The sequence below is a fragment of the Solea senegalensis genome, linkage group LG4, assembly GCF_019176455.1.
Source record: "Solea senegalensis isolate Sse05_10M linkage group LG4, IFAPA_SoseM_1, whole genome shotgun sequence".
Lineage (NCBI taxonomy): Eukaryota > Metazoa > Chordata > Actinopteri > Pleuronectiformes > Soleidae > Solea > Solea senegalensis.
Genome location: NC_058024.1, coordinates 21,976,690 through 21,994,589, shown reverse-complemented (window position 1 = coordinate 21,994,589; position 17,900 = coordinate 21,976,690). Strand labels below are relative to the sequence as shown.

The 17,900-nt window shown below is 38.3% G+C and overlaps 2 protein-coding genes across 3 annotated transcripts in view; one reads left to right on the top strand and one right to left on the bottom strand.

Moving 5' to 3' along the window:
* iffo2b (intermediate filament family orphan 2b) overlaps positions 1 to 5,484 on the top strand; it is a 29,216-nt gene extending 23,732 nt beyond the window's left edge. Inside the window, exons 6-8 of one of the 2 annotated variants that reach the window (XM_044023350.1) lie at positions 299 to 500; positions 645 to 743; positions 1,629 to 5,484. In XM_044023350.1, the coding sequence (XP_043879285.1) occupies positions 299 to 500; positions 645 to 743; positions 1,629 to 1,877 (550 nt within the window). In that variant the 3' untranslated portion in view covers positions 1,878 to 5,484. The remainder of the gene's footprint in view (positions 1 to 298; positions 501 to 644; positions 744 to 1,628) is intronic. The other variant, XM_044023351.1, reaches the window with a different exon arrangement.
* Positions 5,485 to 6,144: 660 nt separating this feature from the next.
* Positions 6,145 to 13,175, bottom strand: LOC122768830 (telomeric repeat binding factor 2, interacting protein). The gene is made up of 9 exons (XM_044025108.1): positions 13,121 to 13,175; positions 11,928 to 12,170; positions 10,395 to 10,540; positions 10,099 to 10,304; positions 9,343 to 9,450; positions 8,738 to 9,251; positions 8,525 to 8,628; positions 6,809 to 7,270; positions 6,145 to 6,642 (listed from the first exon to the last, which is right to left on the bottom strand). Exons 2-9 carry the CDS (start codon positions 12,158 to 12,160, stop codon positions 6,421 to 6,423), a joined length of 1,995 nt encoding a protein of 664 aa, XP_043881043.1. The 5' UTR covers positions 12,161 to 12,170; positions 13,121 to 13,175; the 3' UTR covers positions 6,145 to 6,420.
* Positions 13,176 to 17,900: the final 4,725 nt, after the last annotated feature.

Below are 17,900 nucleotides of genomic sequence, written 5' to 3'. Positions count from 1 at the left end.
TGTTGTGATGGATTTCTTCTCCCTCTGGTGTTTGTATGTAGTACTGTGTCTGTGACAGCACGCTTTAGCCTGCTAATCATTGTCAGTAATAACAGAATTGTTTTCTAAAGAAACATTTCAGTTGTTGGCTTTCCGTACGTGTCTTTACTTTCCGTCTATTTATTGTATCATTTGTCTTTTCACCCTCTTTAAAAGCACATTGTCCTCGTTGCATGATCTCTTTGCCTGAGTCTGGTGTGGCTGTTATACTCCGTCCCTCTCTCTTTCTCTTTCCATTCTGTTTCCTTGTCCTGCGCAGACATTATTCAGATAACTCCTCTTTTGCCAGGCGTGAGACATTTGAAATCGAGGACGACTGCGACAGTCTGACGTGGGAGGAAAATGAAGAGACTCTGCTGCTGTGGGAGGACTTCACAAACTACAACGTGCCGCTTGCCATCACTGCAACCAACGGCACAACCAACGGCCCCTGCGAAGGCAACGGTGAAGTCGCTGATCCAGTGAGTCCCTGCTTGCATTTTTGTCCTGTTGCACACACAGCGTATGGTTTTCAAGCTCATGAAAGTCAGAGTGTAGATGATTGCTATGCTGCGTAAGACATACACTAATGCATGATGAATGATGCCCTGTCTGTGCTCTCTAAGGACTCCCAGGATGGAAGTCTTGGCAGCCTCATTGATGAAACAGAGTCACTATTTAAGACCAGAGAGCAGGAGTACCAGGAGACGATCGGCCAGATTGAGGTACACAACCTGTCTGAGAAATAAGCTGTAAAATAAAACCCTACAAAGCCATGTTTATGGTTTAATTTTTGTCCATTAAATCTAGGGTAGGTAGGGTTGGAGATCCTGGAACAAACTGTTAGAGCAGGCTGCATTTTAAATTCAAAAGTCCAAGCCCCTTTCTTCTGAAATCCCTCTGAAGCTACACCTCAGGAGCACGGGAACGAGCAACACAAACACAGATGCACGAGCACTGCACAGCATCAGTAACTTTATGTACTTTTCGGTGACACTGAGTTTTTTGGATACTTGCTCAATTGACAACCACAATGATGAAAAACAACAAATACTCAAAAAAACACAAAGACATAGAGTTAACTTACCGGTCCAGTAGAAACAGAGCCACCATGTCATCACTTTGCAGATCTTTCTGGGCTTTCAGTTGTGTTCAAACACGGCACTGATGCCGTAACGTAATGTGATTGGATGGTGTTTTCACAGGCCTGTCCGTTCCACAGCTGAGTGACATTTTTTAATTTTGTGACAATGCATTAATTAATTGGTTACAATGGGGTTGTGAAGAGCATTTTAAGCATTACAGTAAAAAAAAAAAAAAAAAGTTCTCCCACCCTGCCTTTAAATTTTCAAACATTTGCGTAACCCAAGTCAAGGATAAGGTCTAAATGTTAACAAACGTCCTGATGGCCTCACACGTTTAGAAACAGAGATGGTACAAAATTAGCATTATTAGTATAGAAGTATTATCACATTTTGTTGCTACTTAATTAACTCTAGTTAGTAACATCCATTTATTAATTATCACCATACTCATTTTCCATTGTTCACAAAATATGAGTAAGATATAACCGTTATAACCTTTGCACTAACCGTTTCGTCTTCTTTAAGATGGAACTGGCCACGGCAAAGAGTGACATGAACCGCCACCTGCACGAGTACATGGAGATGTGCAGCATGAAGCGAGGCCTGGACGTGCAGATGGAAACCTGCCGACGGATGATTAAAGGTGGCGGGAACTCTCCTTCCTTAAGCTCTGTGGCCAGCAGCGACTCAGGGAACACTGACGAGATCCAGGATGAGATTTCGGACAAGGACGCCGAGGCCGAAGTCTCCGTTAATTGTCCCGTCTCCTCCTGACCACCGCTTGTTATCACGGGGGTTAGATGTGTAAAGAGCTCCGAGAGGGAAAACCAACCTAAATCTGGACCTGTTTGACCAGTTAAAGTTCTGACAGTCATGCTCACTGATGCAGGCCCAGAACTGGTGCTTTTACACTGTTTCTCTTTGGTGTGGGGAAGTGCATCTTTGATTTACAAAGAGAAAAAGGGTGCATATAGAGTCCAAGCTGTGCTTTTTTTTCCCTCACTGCTGCCTCACTGGATTGTTGTCCAGAGCTTCACATAATTTTTGGGGAGGAAAAAAAAAAAAAAAATTCTCAAATGTTTTAAACTGGCTGAGAAGTTTTTTCTACAAATTCTTACCCTATTAATGTCCTTTTTTTCTAAAGGAATTGAAAATAGTACATATTGTGCTTCTTGTTCGGTGAACAATAAATACATTATTGACACAAATAAAAAAAAACCTACAACACACATTCAGCTTTTAAATTTTAATATTCATTTAAGATTGCAGGAGGAAAGTTCCCCTTGGTTGGATTTACGTTAAGTTTTTTTGTATTATTTACGCAAGTCCAGGTGGAGAAATTTACAGTGTCTTCTGCCAAGGAGGCAAAACAGAAGCAGAGAAAGAAATGGTGTTGGAGTTGTGCTGGTTTCTGAGGGAATTCTGCAGGGTTGCCAAAGTTGACAGAGAAACGGAGCACAGCCTTTTTTGATGCATCAGTGCACTACTGAAGTTCTATGCAATTTAGCTGGCCTTACTTTCGGACTGGCTTTCACCCCTCTTCAGTTCAGTTGTCTAAAACCAGTACAGTTTGCCTTTTCCGCAAAAGCAGGTGTTTTTTATGTATAATTTTGTGCTTTTGAAAAAAAAAGAAATATATATATATATAGTTGTTTTTTTTTCGTTTGTTTTGTTTTTATTCTTAAGGACAGGAAGAGTTAAAACTGGAGCAGTGTCCCCTTGAAAGGGCCTAATATTTACGACAGTACTCGCTACTGAAATGAGCAGGGCATTGTTCTGTCAGATGGAACTAAAGCTGGGGTAGGCAGGATTGTGTGTGTGTGTGTGTGAGAGAATGTTTGTCATTCAACAATAGTTCCATAACAGTCTCTCAGCATCATAAAATCAAGTCATCTGAGAAAGATCTCGACTTCTTCACCTGCTCTGGGTTCTATTTATAGCCATTTGCAGACTGACCAACCACAAGGCCGTCCAGAAAAAAAACAGGAGTGCTCCAGATAGTCCTTTGCACAGCAGCTATTTTGAGGGGTCACAGTGGGAAAAGCACAGGTGTAAAAAAAAAAAAAAAGTTCCATTTGCCTTCCTCAGTTTCAGACTAGCTCACTGTCACACCATCGTCAAAGTGATCCGTTACACGTGCGTTTTTCCCTGCTAAAATATGTCAAAATGGCTGCTGTGCTGTGTTTTTACTAAGCAGTTCCAGCATCAACAACTGCCTACTCTGCAAAACAACCCTAAAACAAGGGAGTCAGAAAGTAAACGCAGTAAAGTTTGTGACAGTATTAGTGGAGCATTCCAGGAATGGAGAGGTTGCCCCCCCGATGATATCATCACCACAACATTTGTATTTTAACAACCTGGGATGACTTATATTTTTTTCTAGCAATCCTGCATACTGCAGCTTTAACTTCCTGTGTCGTCAATTTGTACACATGAGGACATTTAAGTCATCATAAATGGCTAAAATGCTTTTGTTTTTATAAAAGAATTCAAGTAACCTTAAGTGGACAAGGGTCTTAAATCCTTTTAAGCAAAACCAAAGGACATGATTATACTTTCTTAGTGTATTTTGGAGAAAAATGTCTTTGTTTATGTGTTTATGAGTTGTTATTATTTCCTGCTCTCCTGCTGGGGACTCTGTTCCAGACAAGTAGCACATCCTGCTTTGTCTCTTCCGAATCGTGGCTCCCCAGAGCTGTAGGCATGTGATCATACTGTATACCCCAGAGGCCTTTATGTTCATATTAGTCATTTGAAACGGTTTGAGATGTCCCAACAACTTCACTTTCCAGCGACGATTCCACTGGATTAGTGTGGAAAATTGATAAGACGCATGGGGGGACAGAAGTGATCTTTTTATTTTATCACCTCTTTGAAATGTAATGTATGTACAGTTTGCTGGATCAAAGATGAAGCACGACTTCAATCTTGCAGAAGCAGAATGGTCAAATTTTGTTATTTCAGCATGTTCATGTGGCGTAAAAGGAGCAATGTTTTTGTTTTGTTTTTTAACCTTAACAACTGCAAAGCCTCCTGTGTGCTACATTTTTAGTCAAATCAATGCCCATCCTAATCATTGATTAATTTGGGGAGAAAATGTATTCCCCCCTCCCATTTTGAATCCCTCTATGTTAACCTAAAACTGTGTTAATGTTGCCATGTTGTGCTTTTATTACATTTCCAGAATTAGTAAACTTATTTTGGTCGTTTATTGACCAAAGGAGGTCACACATAATAAATACTAACTTAACTGTATGTGACACTGATGGGGAAACAGTGGGTCTTACTCACAGGAGGAAAAGGTTACCTGTAGTTCATGTCAATTTGTCACTTTCAGGTTGTTATATAAACACATTATTTATTCATCGTAATTCAAAATACAGCAGGATTTTAAGCCGTCTTCCACATCACCGCAGCCATCACACTAACCAGCCAACCAAAGTGTGTACAGTAACATTATGACGAAGACTTAAATCAAGCCCATTCTTACTAACTCTGGAAAAGTGTCGCATACTCAGTCTCAGTATTTGTGCAGGCCCTGCCACAGACGTGTTAGTTTGCAGTCTTTTTATGTGATGTGGAAAACTACTGTACTGTGTTTCAGAATCAGAATTTATCGCAGACTATTCAACAGTATATTTTCTCCCACACTCAAAGCAGGTTAAATCCCACTCACGTTAGTTACAAACACTGCTGCAGTCCTCCTCCTCGTTGAATGTAGCTTAATTGGAGGTATCCTCTAACTAAAGACCTTACAAGTAAACGCTGAGCAAAAAAATAAATAAATAAAAATAGCCGTTTAAATCCAGGGATATATGGTTTGTTGTTACTTAATGGAGATGTTGCTATGTTTTGCTTTACTAAACGGGTTCTTAACTGACCAACTTACAGTATGTGACCTAAAGTGTATGTAAATGAGGTCCTGGTGGATGTGAATGTTTCATACTAAAAAGGTTTTATACAAGTGTTTTTTATCAGTGCTGCACTGGGATCATAGGGTTGTGATAACTGTGTTAACATATGGTTTTACATATTCTTTTGCATACCCTGTCATCATCTTCCCCCTCCACTTTTGCTTCTATAAACATGTTGGGGGAGAAAAAAAAAGGTAACCCAATACTTGTGGCCATATTTGGGTAAAAATCCACCAACGTTATCAGATGCCGGTCTTTGTGATTCATTTGCATCACGGGTACTGTAACATCCTGTTGGTCCTTTTAAGTGGTTGGTTAATTTAATCGCTTTTATATCTTTCCTTTTTTTTGTTCAAACAATAGATACAATATATTCATGTGGTTCTGGGGCAGAAAATTATGAATGTACTCAATTGATATTGGAATAAAATGAAATAAAATGGTGGATTGGATAAATAAAAAAAAAACAAGATTAAAGTCTCTGTTTTTGTTTTTTACATACTTTATGTTTCAATGTATTGAATAATAACTTAGTGAGTGTCAGGAAATGTATCCACGATTCTTTTTGTCCTCATAGTATAATATCATCTGCAATCTATATAGTTCTATATAGTAAAATGTTTTATTTAACTTGAAAATAGGTGATTTGCATCATGTAATCTACATAATAGCATATAGGTTTTGTGTAAGCATGGACAAAGTCTATCATTTCATTTAAAGGGACAATCAATTTTATTACATTATGGTCAAATTACGTGTCATACGTGTGTGAAAACTGTTGTATCATGAGAATAGTATGGAAGAGTATTAGGACCACATGTAAAAAAATAAAACAGCATGAATTCCACATATTAAAAAAAAAATGTCTCAGAATTCTGAGATTTTAGTCAGAATTCTGACTTCAATCACAAGAATATATATATATATTTTTTTTTACATGTGGCCCTTATACTCTTCCGTAGAATAGTTAGAAAAGTCATCTTGTTATTACAATTATTGCCGAGTTGTCACTGAACATTGGATACTGAATGCCATTCATGCAGTTAAGTGTGGGCTGTGGCCCTCTGGTGGGCTTTGAAGGTACTGCATATGACAACAAAGCAGATTCACTGACAAAAAAAAACTAATAGAATTTGATAATTTATGAAATAGATAATTTTCCAGCATTTATTGACAATTACTAGAAACATTAAAAATACACATAAATGATTAAAAAAAAAAGTATTCTCATGTTGACATGCATTTAAAGATTATGTCCCCAAACTGAATGGACTCTTACGTAAAATTTAAATAATTAAAACCTCAAATGTGTTCAAAAATGTGTCAGGTTAAGTCAGTTGTCATTTTCATGTGGAAAGGATGAGATATTTGAACGGTCTAAACTATTGCTTACATCTCCACTTTCATCCCTCCATCTCCAGAAAGACTATTCTTTTGGCCACCTCCATCTCACCGTATTTCTCCTGCAGCCGCTGGCGGACAGCGGGATCGGCGGAGAGCAGCAGACCGTCATCACAGCGATTCCAACATGGTCTGGAAATGGTGGAGGGATCCATAAGCAACTCCAGTGCGGCAGAGAAGTCTCCACTTGTCTTCAACAGTGCTTTGGTCACACTAACTAAATCCTAGAAGACAAACAGTAGAGATTGGAAACAGTAAAAGAGAGAAAGAGGTGGTTTCTTGCATCTTTTATGGAAAATCAATTGTTTGTATCTATTCTTTATGGATGTGTTTCACAGTGTAAATGCACAGTATGTCATTTCTCTCAAGCAAAACAATAAGAATACTCACCCCATTAGTATGGTTCATGAGCGCTTTGATTCGTTGCACATCCTCTTCTAACTGGACCTGAGTCAGAGAGGGTGCAGTGTCTTTGTGCACACGTGGCCGGGGTTTGGACAGAACGGTGGTCCCGTCACCGATAAGCGACTGAGAATCTTCTTGCTGAGATTCACTCTCAAATATGAAAAGGTGAGCCCTGGAAGCTTGATTAAAAACTTCAGCAGCGGGAGGATCAGCGGCTTCAGACTCAGAACGGCCCGTCTCTGGTACACAGTCACTGCTGAGAGTCTGAGCCTGCTGAGCTCTTTCCTGAATGCTGGGTTCAGAATCAGATTCAGATTCAGGGTTGGACTGTGTAGAGGCCTGGTTCACAGCTGTGTCTGAAGACCGGGAGGGTGGGTTTATTGCTGTGGACTGTGCCACTACTACTTCTGCTGGGTTTTGGACATCTAGAGATTCATCATCAGACGTCTGTAGAACAACATAAAAATAGAAATCTAAGGGACAGGATTTTTAGTTGAACAGTTTGGGGCCTTAACGCTTTACAAGGCACTCATTGAAATACTTGGAAAGGAAACATTTCAACGCTAGAGTGTTATGGGTGGATATAACTAGACTTTTTTCCCTTTGTCACATTTTTCAAAAACAAAATTTCATGCAGAAAATCAAGGTCAATAAAGGTACCATGTATGGTTCTTTGCCCGTCTGTGGTAAGAATAGATATGAGAATATGCAAGAAAAATGCAAATAAAGTGAAAGGAACATTATTTTACAAGACTGTTTCCCAAGCCTGGTCCTCAGGGACGTCATGTCCTGCATGTTTTAGACGTTTCCCTGCTCCAACACCTGATTAATTTCTTCAACTTACCATCATTAGTTTTTGAGATGTTACTGTCGATGCAGGAGAAGACCGAGCCATATGACCGTACTTTAAGGCCTCCAGAATTGGACTGGATTGAGCGTCGCAGGCCTCGCTGATTTCAATTTCGCGATGACGCCTTCTATGACATAGTGGGGTCTCTGCTGATTGGCTGGGTGAAATCCATGCGTTTCTAAGACCTTGTGGTAACGCGTTGGGACATGTTGTGACGTGTTGTATTTGTATGTCTTTGGACGTTAACCAAATAGTTCTTTGCCCGGTCAAGGGTTACAAAACATCGAGAAATAACAACCAGAGGAGCAACTATTGACTAATTCGTTATCAATTTATCATTTTCTTAATAATTGATTAGATAGTTGGCCTATAAAATGTCAGACAATTGTTAAAACTGTCCCAAACATCAAATGTCTTCTGCACAGAACAAAGATATTAATTTTACTGTCAATTTACTCAGCAATCAGAGAACATATCTGCATTTTTAAAGGTCCAGTGTGTAAGAATTAGTGACATCCAATAGTTTGACTGTAAATCATAACAAATGGAGGACCCCACCAAATCGCCCTCTGTTTCCTAAAGAATGTCAGGGGAAGCTGCCACTAATCCCAGCCGACATTGGGCAAGAGGCAGACTAAACCCAGACAAACACTCATTTATTCTCACATTCACCACGATAAAAAATGTAGAGACTCCAAATGACCTAATCCAAATCTGGATGTCTTTGAATTGGAACGGAGAAACCTGTGCGCAAACTCCGCACGTTAAGACAGGATTGGAACCAGTGACTTTCTTTGCAATGAAATTAGCTGCATAAAAAAAAAACTTGCATAGACATTAAGAAATCATACCTCAGTGTCATCCTCAAACTCCTTTGTAGCCAACTCCAGAATCCCCAATTTTCTCTTCTCCGTTTTCTTCTCTCCTTTCTGTGGCAGTGACTCTGATTCTTCATCTGAAAAACAAAGAGAGAAGAAGTGATTCTGCTTCACTGAATGTGTTATTGACAACTTTTTCGTGCAAAAGCTTGTTTTCGAACGACTCAGGGAAGATAAATAACAAACCTAGTTGTGGTGTTTTTGACACAACAGCTTCTACCGTCTCCCCTTGGTGACTCACTGCTTCTGCTGCCACACTCTTTCCTCTGGCTCTCTTTGAAGACGGGGAGTCTAATGATGTTTGTTTATGAACAGCAGGCTTGACAGGTGATTCCTTTTTCTTTGCAGGCTGAGGGGATGGTGGTGGTTTCTCAGAGGAAGCTGATGTTGACGATAATCGGAGTCTTTTGCCAACAGGTTCATGCAGTGGTGACACCTTAAATTCAAGCTTCCTACGGGATAGTCTATGCTGTTCAGGGGGGGTCTCCTGCTTCTGTTTCTGCTTTTCTGGGCTAACAGTACGAGGTGAATCTTCTTTTTGTGGAGAGACAGTTGCTTCAGTTTCTATGCTCTCAGCTGTAGTGGGGTTAGCATCCGTCTGTGGACTCAAACAAGGCTCCTCAGGCTGGGGAAGGTCTGACGTTTCAGCCTCTGTATTTTCTGGGTCTGTGCTTTCAGCTGCTATGGTCTGGACATCCTTCTGCAGAAACACCACAAACATGTTCTGCTCAGTAAATGATTAAACAGCAAACAAACATCACTGATAGACACATGATTTATTTGTCAGAAACCTGTGTTAATTCTGTCCGAAGAGCCTCTGCTGCTGGTGAATGTGTCTGAGGAGCAGCAGCATTTTCACTGCAGGGTTGTGAAACATCTGATTCTTCATTCTCCTCCTCCTATAGAAACAAATGAGAAGCTTCAAACTACACTAGTTGGAATATTCTGAATATGTTTTGATAATTATCATAGTAATACAATTTAAATCAAAGTAAGTACAATTGAATTAGAAACAATATGCCTATTTACAGCTTACACCTTCTTTTTTTTAGTTATTTCAAAGCTGGTTAGATAACAAGACATGCTTTAGCTTTTCCACTTAAAATATAAAAGCAAATTTAGCTCAAAAAAATTCAAGTATTTTTGACAATGTTGAGCTAAAATGCTGAGACAACCTGGATAAAATGCAAATAAATGCATGACACAAAGTTGAACACTGATACCATCATTGTTCAATTGGCATTATTTGGCTTTTTTTGAAGGCATCAATAATATTATAATTATAATAATTTCACATGATTGAAGTCATATGAGAACAGACACAGACCACCTCTCAATATACTGCTGTACAAAATGCCATCAAATAAGCAACTTAAGTCCAGCACAAAGCACAAATAATTATTAACACCATGAACTTCACAAACAGTTGAATTGCACTGGTTTAGATTCCACACGTATACTATAATATTTAAGTACACCCTAAAAGAAACGTGCATTATTAAGAAAGAGGGGGCAAAATATCCGACAACAAAAATCCCCTCACTCACTTCCTCTGTTGTTTTCACCTCCTCTGCCTCAGGCGGTTTCTTTGCCAGTCGTATCCGATAGCGGTATTTCATCGACTGCCAGCTGTGAGCCGTCACACGCTGCTTCTCCATCTCCTGCCAAAGCCGGTTTCCCCCGGTGTCGGCCTTGTGCTTGCTGACGTACTTTAAAATGGCTGCATCCTCTTCAGGAGTGTAGGGAACCCGGCCTAATTGTAGAGGTAGAAGATTCAGTATGTATAAAATCAAAGGCAGAGTAAATCCTGACAAAAAGGGAGCGGTAGTTGTTGATATTATACCTGCTGTAAATCGAGCAGAGGCGTTTTTGCTGCTGTTGAGTCGAGTAGAGTGTCTCGGGACATCTTCAGGATTTAACCTGTAGTCCTCTATGTTTAGTTGTTGATTCTTGTCGATACTGTCCTGAATGTACATGGTGGACACATACCTGAAGAGAGAACAGTCAACAGCCTCAATTCTTTGAAAATGTATTTTAATGTAGTTCAACACAAAAAACATCTGAACGGATGGCATTAATCGATGTTAATACACTGTGATGCAATGCATCACTGTGCTAGATCATACATGAATTCTGCCACTAAAAAGTTTGAATAACTGTGCATATAGTAACTTTGATACAAGAAAAAATTGATGCAAGTCTCAGATGTTACTCAGTGAATTAAATTCTTATTATAATTATTATTCATTTACTTCTTTGTACCTATGCCTCTAGTGTCTCATTTACAAATTGTTTAGACTGTGTTTCCTCTGCTCATTTTAAGTGTGATTCTCATTTTTTATTATTTGTTCTGTCTTTTCCACGTATTGATACGTGTGAATGGGGTGTCTGTGTTTTTGAGTGAAGCACTTTGTGCTACAAATATAAAGTTGAACTGATTGATTTACTATCATCATGTGTAAAAACTAACAACTCCAATAAATGAGATGTAACTGGTTGTTGAGGGGACATCTCAAGTGCAATAAGGATAGTCCATGCATGTTGGCTGGTCTTAGAAAAAGAGGGAAACAACATATTTCAAAGCAAGAAGGTGATCCAGGAATACCACACAGAATAGCAACAAAAGCAAGGGTTAGTTAGGGAATTACTTAAAAGCCTTTATTCTAATGACTAAGAAGAACACGTTTCAACCAGAGGTCTTCGCCATTGCTATATTAATAGATATGGAGGAAAAGAACAGAGAGAGAAAGCTCAAGACAAAACTATGATAAATGTGCAATAAAACATGAACATTGAGCAGTTACTGTTGGTGTAGTGTCACTAACAAGCACAGCCTAAATTTTAATATATGACCAATATACAGTTGAACAAACCAAACATCATTAAAGAAGAGTCTGGAAAAAAAGTACAGCATCACTAGAGCGGCAACTAACAATTATTTTCATAATTGATTAATCTGTCGATTATTTTCTCGATTAATCGGTTGGTCCAAAAATATCAGAAAACCTTAAAAAATGCTGATCGGTGTTCGTCAAACCTGGAAATGATGATGTTCTCAAATGCCTTATTCTGTCCACAAACCAAAATTATTGACTTTTAATGATTTCTTTGTTATCCAGACCAAAGAAATGAAGAAAATATTCACATTTAAGAAGCTTAAACAATCGGAAATCTTGTTTTAATCATGAAAAAAGCTTCAAACCGATTAACCAATTATCAAAATAGTTGTCAATTAATTTAATTTATAATTAATAATTGATTCATCGATTAATTGTTTCAGCTCTAAGCATCACATCTTTATAGTACTACTTTTAAGCCGCTGTATGTGGCCTGTATTCCTAATAAGAACACTCTCTAATCTTCGTCCAGCACATACCAGTGAGCAGTAGTTTCAGGAATGGATACTCGTTCCTCTGGGTCAATCAGCAGGATTGCTCCTGGCTGCTGGACATTGCACAGCATCCCTCCTCCAGATGTGATGTGTGGCTGCAGCTTGCGTTTGACATGACCTGGGCGCAAGTAGAAATACATTGGTTTACCGTCAGTTGTGAAGAGAACCGGGGAGATGTCCGATTTGGCTACATCCTCCTGAGGTTTGGACGGCATCATTACATCACACCTGGTGAAGGAGGAGATGATATTTCAGACAGAGCTTAATGTGCTGCTTTGTCAGTAAATAATGAATGTGCATCATTTAAGTGCCACAATTAAATTCCAACCATGACTATTTCACTGTTTTTCACAATTGAAAAAATATATACAAAACAAAACTCAGAAAAGAGCAAAAACCAAAACCAATAACAACAACTAAGCATGTACTTGTTACATCAGGTGTCAAACTACATCAGGGGTCAAACTGCTGCCCCCCCCCCCCAATCATTACATGTCACCCACCACTTAATATCTTGTTATAATGAAAACGTGACCTCCTCTTCCTTTAAACACAGTGAGGTAAATGAATATATACAGTAGACATGTGTTTGTAATTCTCACATTATTAAATGCATTACATGCTTGCATGGTGTTTTAATTACAGTTGTGCACGTTATTATTTAGTTGATTTTAAATTTATTATCTAAATTATTCTGAACGATACGTCATTCCATAGCAAAACAAGCACTTTTACATTGAAATTAAGTGAAATGTCATTACGAATATCTTTTATTGCACCATAGTTTTAAGTTTAACAGTTGTTTTTTTTCCCCCACTTTTTTCTCAAGTCCTGGACTTAAAGCTCAGTGGCCACCGGGTCATTTGAGTTTGACAGCCCTGTGTATTTAGAACATGTACCTAACGACAGTTTGCTGAATTGAGACTAACTAAGACTAATTCGAATAAAAATAACCGTTAACTACAACAACGTCGTGAAAAACTTAACACAACACTGTGAACGTTATCTCAGCTCAGACACGCCTCAACAAACACCTACAGTTCGTAGCGAGTCTGGACGACACCTTCAGTTTTCACGATTAAAGGCTGTGTTTTATCATGAATATAGCTGATTAACCTGTTCTCATAACAGATAATTGCATAAATTATTTTATATTAGACGGTGAAATTAATCGTTACCTTGTGCTTTCCCGCCGCAACAGAAACCAAAACAAGCCAACTTCCGGGATCTCTTCTTCGGCGCCCTCAGTCACTGTCACAATACCGCCCCCTTGTGTTTGTATCTATATTGTACCATATTACATGATTTTACACATAAACACTGACAGTCCACTCTCTGTCTATGTGCTGCTTGTGACAATAATAGATGATAAAAATGCTGTGTTCAAACCCCTATTTGGACTTTTCTTCATTTGTCTGTGTGAAGGTTGCATTTTGTCCCTGTTATGTTATGTTTCCTTAAGTTCACCAGGAGTAGTTTTATCCTGTGTTGATGCAGCAGCTCCATCTTAATTAGGAAGGAAAATAGTCCTTTTTTATTATTGATTTGATTTTAAAGTTTGTTTAAACATGTAAAAGAAACAAATTAACATTACAGAAAAATAAAGGCATAATAATAAGAATAAACTGAATGATGTAAACAAATCCCTTATTAATTAACATATTTAAGCAGCTTCATCATTTTGTATAGAGAGCTAGATGTTCATTATAAACATAATATATAATTAATTCATGTCACTGGCATTGATTACCAACATAACCTTCTACTTATCCTACATATAAACATACAGCACATATATTATTAGGTACACATACCAGAATGTATATACAATCCTCTTATTATTTGCATTTATAGGAAACAAAAACAAAAGGAACCAAGTAATATTAAACACAAATAAATAAAGAATTGAAATAAGTAAAACAGTAACATCCTGTGTGAGCACCTGTCACATGTGACACCCCCTCTTCTTTCTTGTACCTTTGTTTGCACCTGATTTTTATGCCAGGTTTTAAACTGTTGAATGTTCTCACCACACAGAACATGAAATACAGAAACCTTTCTTGGTTGTACGATTGTTTTTCCCCTTAATTGATAATGAAATATTTTTTTTGAACATGATTTGTGCTGTTAGGTATTTAACAATGTCAGTAAACATGAACAATTTAGACTAAGAATAGTGAGTGAGTGAGTATGATCCAGATATCATATCCAGCATTATATATATATATGAGCCTTAATCCCCCCTTTTTTGTTTTTATTATCTAAATCTTAACTGTTACAAACAACATCTTAAACTTTACTACAACCATGTTCGCTGAGGTCAGGAGATCATGGGAAAGAATTGGGCCGGCCTGTTTACCCAAACACCTTGCTGACACACTCATGACAGCTTCATTATTGGTACTGGCGTCCATTGTTTCTCTCCTCGTCTCAACCAGCTGGAACAATACAGCAGTTTGTTTATGGACAATCACTACTACTGGGATGGAATGACTCCCACAGATTATAATCCATCTATCACCTGAACCTCTGGCCTGAAACAAGCCTCTCACTGTTGCGCTCATCTGTTAATGTCAATCTCCCTTAAAAGAGAATGTGTGGCCAGATCATCAAAACAAAACTCAGGTTAGTGTGGTTTGTCAAGGACAGAGGAAAATTCCCCAGCTGTTGCAGGTGCAGTACATCTTTCAGCCAGCAGAGGGCGACCCTGTACTGTTAAACTGAACACCAGCGCTGTCGGTCAAACAATTTGTATTATGCATATGTTATAAGAATGGATCAATAATTTTATGATTACTTAAAATAAAGTGAGTTGTAATCAAATCTGTTTTTTTTGCCTTGTGCACACGAACCCTAACCCTTAGATTTGAAACCTAAAATAAAAGAAATCCCCGCAGGATAAAACATGTTGACACAAAAGCATGATGAATCCTCGTGTCATGTTGGGAAACATTTTCAGAATCCAGTGTTGTTTTTCATCACACTGTTATCAATGTGTGTGTGTGTGTGTGTGTGTGTGGGGTGGGGTCAGGTCATTCTCAATGATTGTAAAACCTGCTGCATTATACATTTTTCCTGTCTAGTCAACCTCTGGCCAAATAATCAACAGATGTATCCAAATTTAAATGTTTGTGTCCGCAAATTTGGGAAAGTGTATTTGAAATGGTCTGTAAAGATCAGCACAGTGATGTGCAGGTATTGTAAAGAAGTATCTAAAAGTGATACTTGTGTAATCCAGAAAATGACTTTGCTAGAAGATGAAGTTTTTTAAAAAGTAAAACTCTTAAAGTATATGACTTACTTACTATAGTAACTTACTATCTTCAGTATTAAAAGTCATTTTCTGAAGTAAAATGTAAAATTATTTAAAAAGAGAGGATTGAGCAATGAGAGTTGTCTTTCAATTGGAATTTGTTGTGGGTTCAATTGCTGCCTCTGCTCATCTGTGTACTTGAGCAAGGCACTTAACCCCATATTGCAGTGTGTGAATGGATATGAAAGAAGTGTGAATAGGTGAAAACTGTAGTGTAAAGCAGCTCATCAAGACTAGAAAAGTGCTATACCAACACAGACCATTACCAACTCTTCTTCTGCTGATTTTAGTTAAGGGTAACAAAGACAGTTAAGGGTAGTGTAGTGGAGTAAAAGTACAGATACATGAATTTTGTAGTATTTGTACTTTGTCATATTACAACACTGTCATTTACAATATTACTTGAATTTACTTTTAGTAACAGTCTTAAAGTATATGAAGTATATTTTACTGTCCTTAAGTATCAAAAGAACATTTTGTGATATAAAATGTACTTGCTTGTGTTAAGTGTCTGTAAAATGGTTAAATGGTCTGTATTTACCAACTCTTCTAATGTTATTGGAAATGTAGTGGATACAAGTAAACTTTGGTAGTAGCAGTAATATAAATAACAAAGTAAAGTACAGATATGTGAATTTGGTACTTAAGTACTTAAGTAAGTTGACCCATCCTAGTTAGGAGCAGTGGGCTGCCACACTGAGTAGCGCCCGGGGAGCATTGGGGTTTGGGTACCTTGCTCAGGGGTACCCCAGCCCTTTTTTTGGCCGGGTGGGGATTTGAACCGGCGACCCTCTGGTTACAAGTCAAGTTCCCTTTCCACTTGGCCACGGGCTGCCCCAATAGGCAATCTGATGGGGAAAAAAAACATTTTTTCACCAACTATATAAACAAACCTGAGCAAAAAGTACTTCGAATGTTTAAAATTGGATTGAAATTTGGAAATACGTCACAGTTCAAAGTTCACAAAGTACAGATATGTGAATTTGGTACTTAAGTACAATAGCAAAGTATTTGTACTTCCATGTTTTCAACAACACTGAAAACATGAAACATGTTTTCAGTGTTTACATTCAATATAATCATTCATGCTGCGGTGGCTCCAGCGTTGAAGGTCACCGGTTCAGATCCAAATTATTTTGTCTGTAATGATAATATAGTGTTGATAATAACCTGCGGTTACTCAGTGACATTTAGCAACAGTTTTCCCTTTTTAATTTGGTTGCTGTTTATGTAAAAATGTTGTGCAGTAGTTGGTTTGTCTGTCTAAAATTGGCTGATAATTATATAAGTATGTTCACATTGGTCACATGTCACTGTGTTAACTTTCCATTCTTGCATCAAATAATGATGATGACATTTCCATGACTGAGTCATGTTTGAAAGCGTTCCAATTTTTAAACTTACCCTTAGAACACAAAGCATTTCAGCTGCTTTTTTTTCCATTACTACGTTTAAACGTACAGTATATACAGAAGCTATAAGATGTGCAATATAGAGTGTTTAATATCCTTTTTTCAGCACCACCTATAGTTAAGTTAAGTTAAGTTAGTTTTTATTAATCCCCTTAGGGAAAGTATTCCTCTGCATTTTGACCCATCCTAGTTAGGAGCAGTGGGCTGCCACACTGAGTAGCGCCCGGGGAGCATTGGGGTTTGGGTACCTTGCTCAGGGGTACCCCAGCCCTTTTTTTGGCCGGGTGGGGATTTGAACCGGCGACCCTCTGGTTACAAGTCAAGTTCCCTTTCCACTTGGCCACGGGCTGCCCCAATAGGCAATCTGATGGGGAAAAAAAACATTTTTTCACCAACTATATAAACAAACCTGAGCAAAAAGTACTTCGAATGTTTAAAATTGGATTGAAATTTGGAAATACGTCACAGTTCAAAGTTCACTTGGCTTTTTTTTATGAACAAAAAAAAAGAAAAACGGTCTATTCTGTGACTTCTGCACAATTATTGCTACTTTATATCGCTACTAAAAATGCGATATATAATGAATCATAACTTTGACTCAACAACACATGAGAAGACGAACCCCTCCCCCCCCACACACACACATTTTCTAAAGACTGAATATGTGACCTACAAACCCCCCAGGATGTCCATATAAGGAGTTGTGTATTATTCCCACGGCAAATTACAGAGGATGCACCTGCGGTACAGATTTGTGCCGCATGAGCATAAAGGGTCTTGCTTCAGTAAATTGAGCAACATGACAGTGTTTTATTCCTTCTTATTTTGAATTTAGTTGTAAATCAAATATTTAAAATTGTACAGTGTGTTCACCAGCATACCACCATGATGTCATCTCTGTCACATGTCGATCACATTTCTTTGTGTTGCGTCAACTTTCCACTCAGGTGACAACTAATGAGGTCCAAGGGCAAGTGAGTGAAGGATTGAATGAATAAATGAATGAATGAATGAATCATCTGGAAAACATTCACCTGCTGCACCCTGTCATTTGAAATGATATCAAAAGGCAATCTCTGGAAAATGTTGGTGGGTGGAAGCACATGATGTTTCACATCATGAGTTTATACACTTTCGTAACCGAATATTTGTGCGTGCGGGCAAATCCAGACCACTTCATGTTTTCATGCTGAAATCTGAGGTGGCACCGTCAAATATGTTTTCTCTATTATT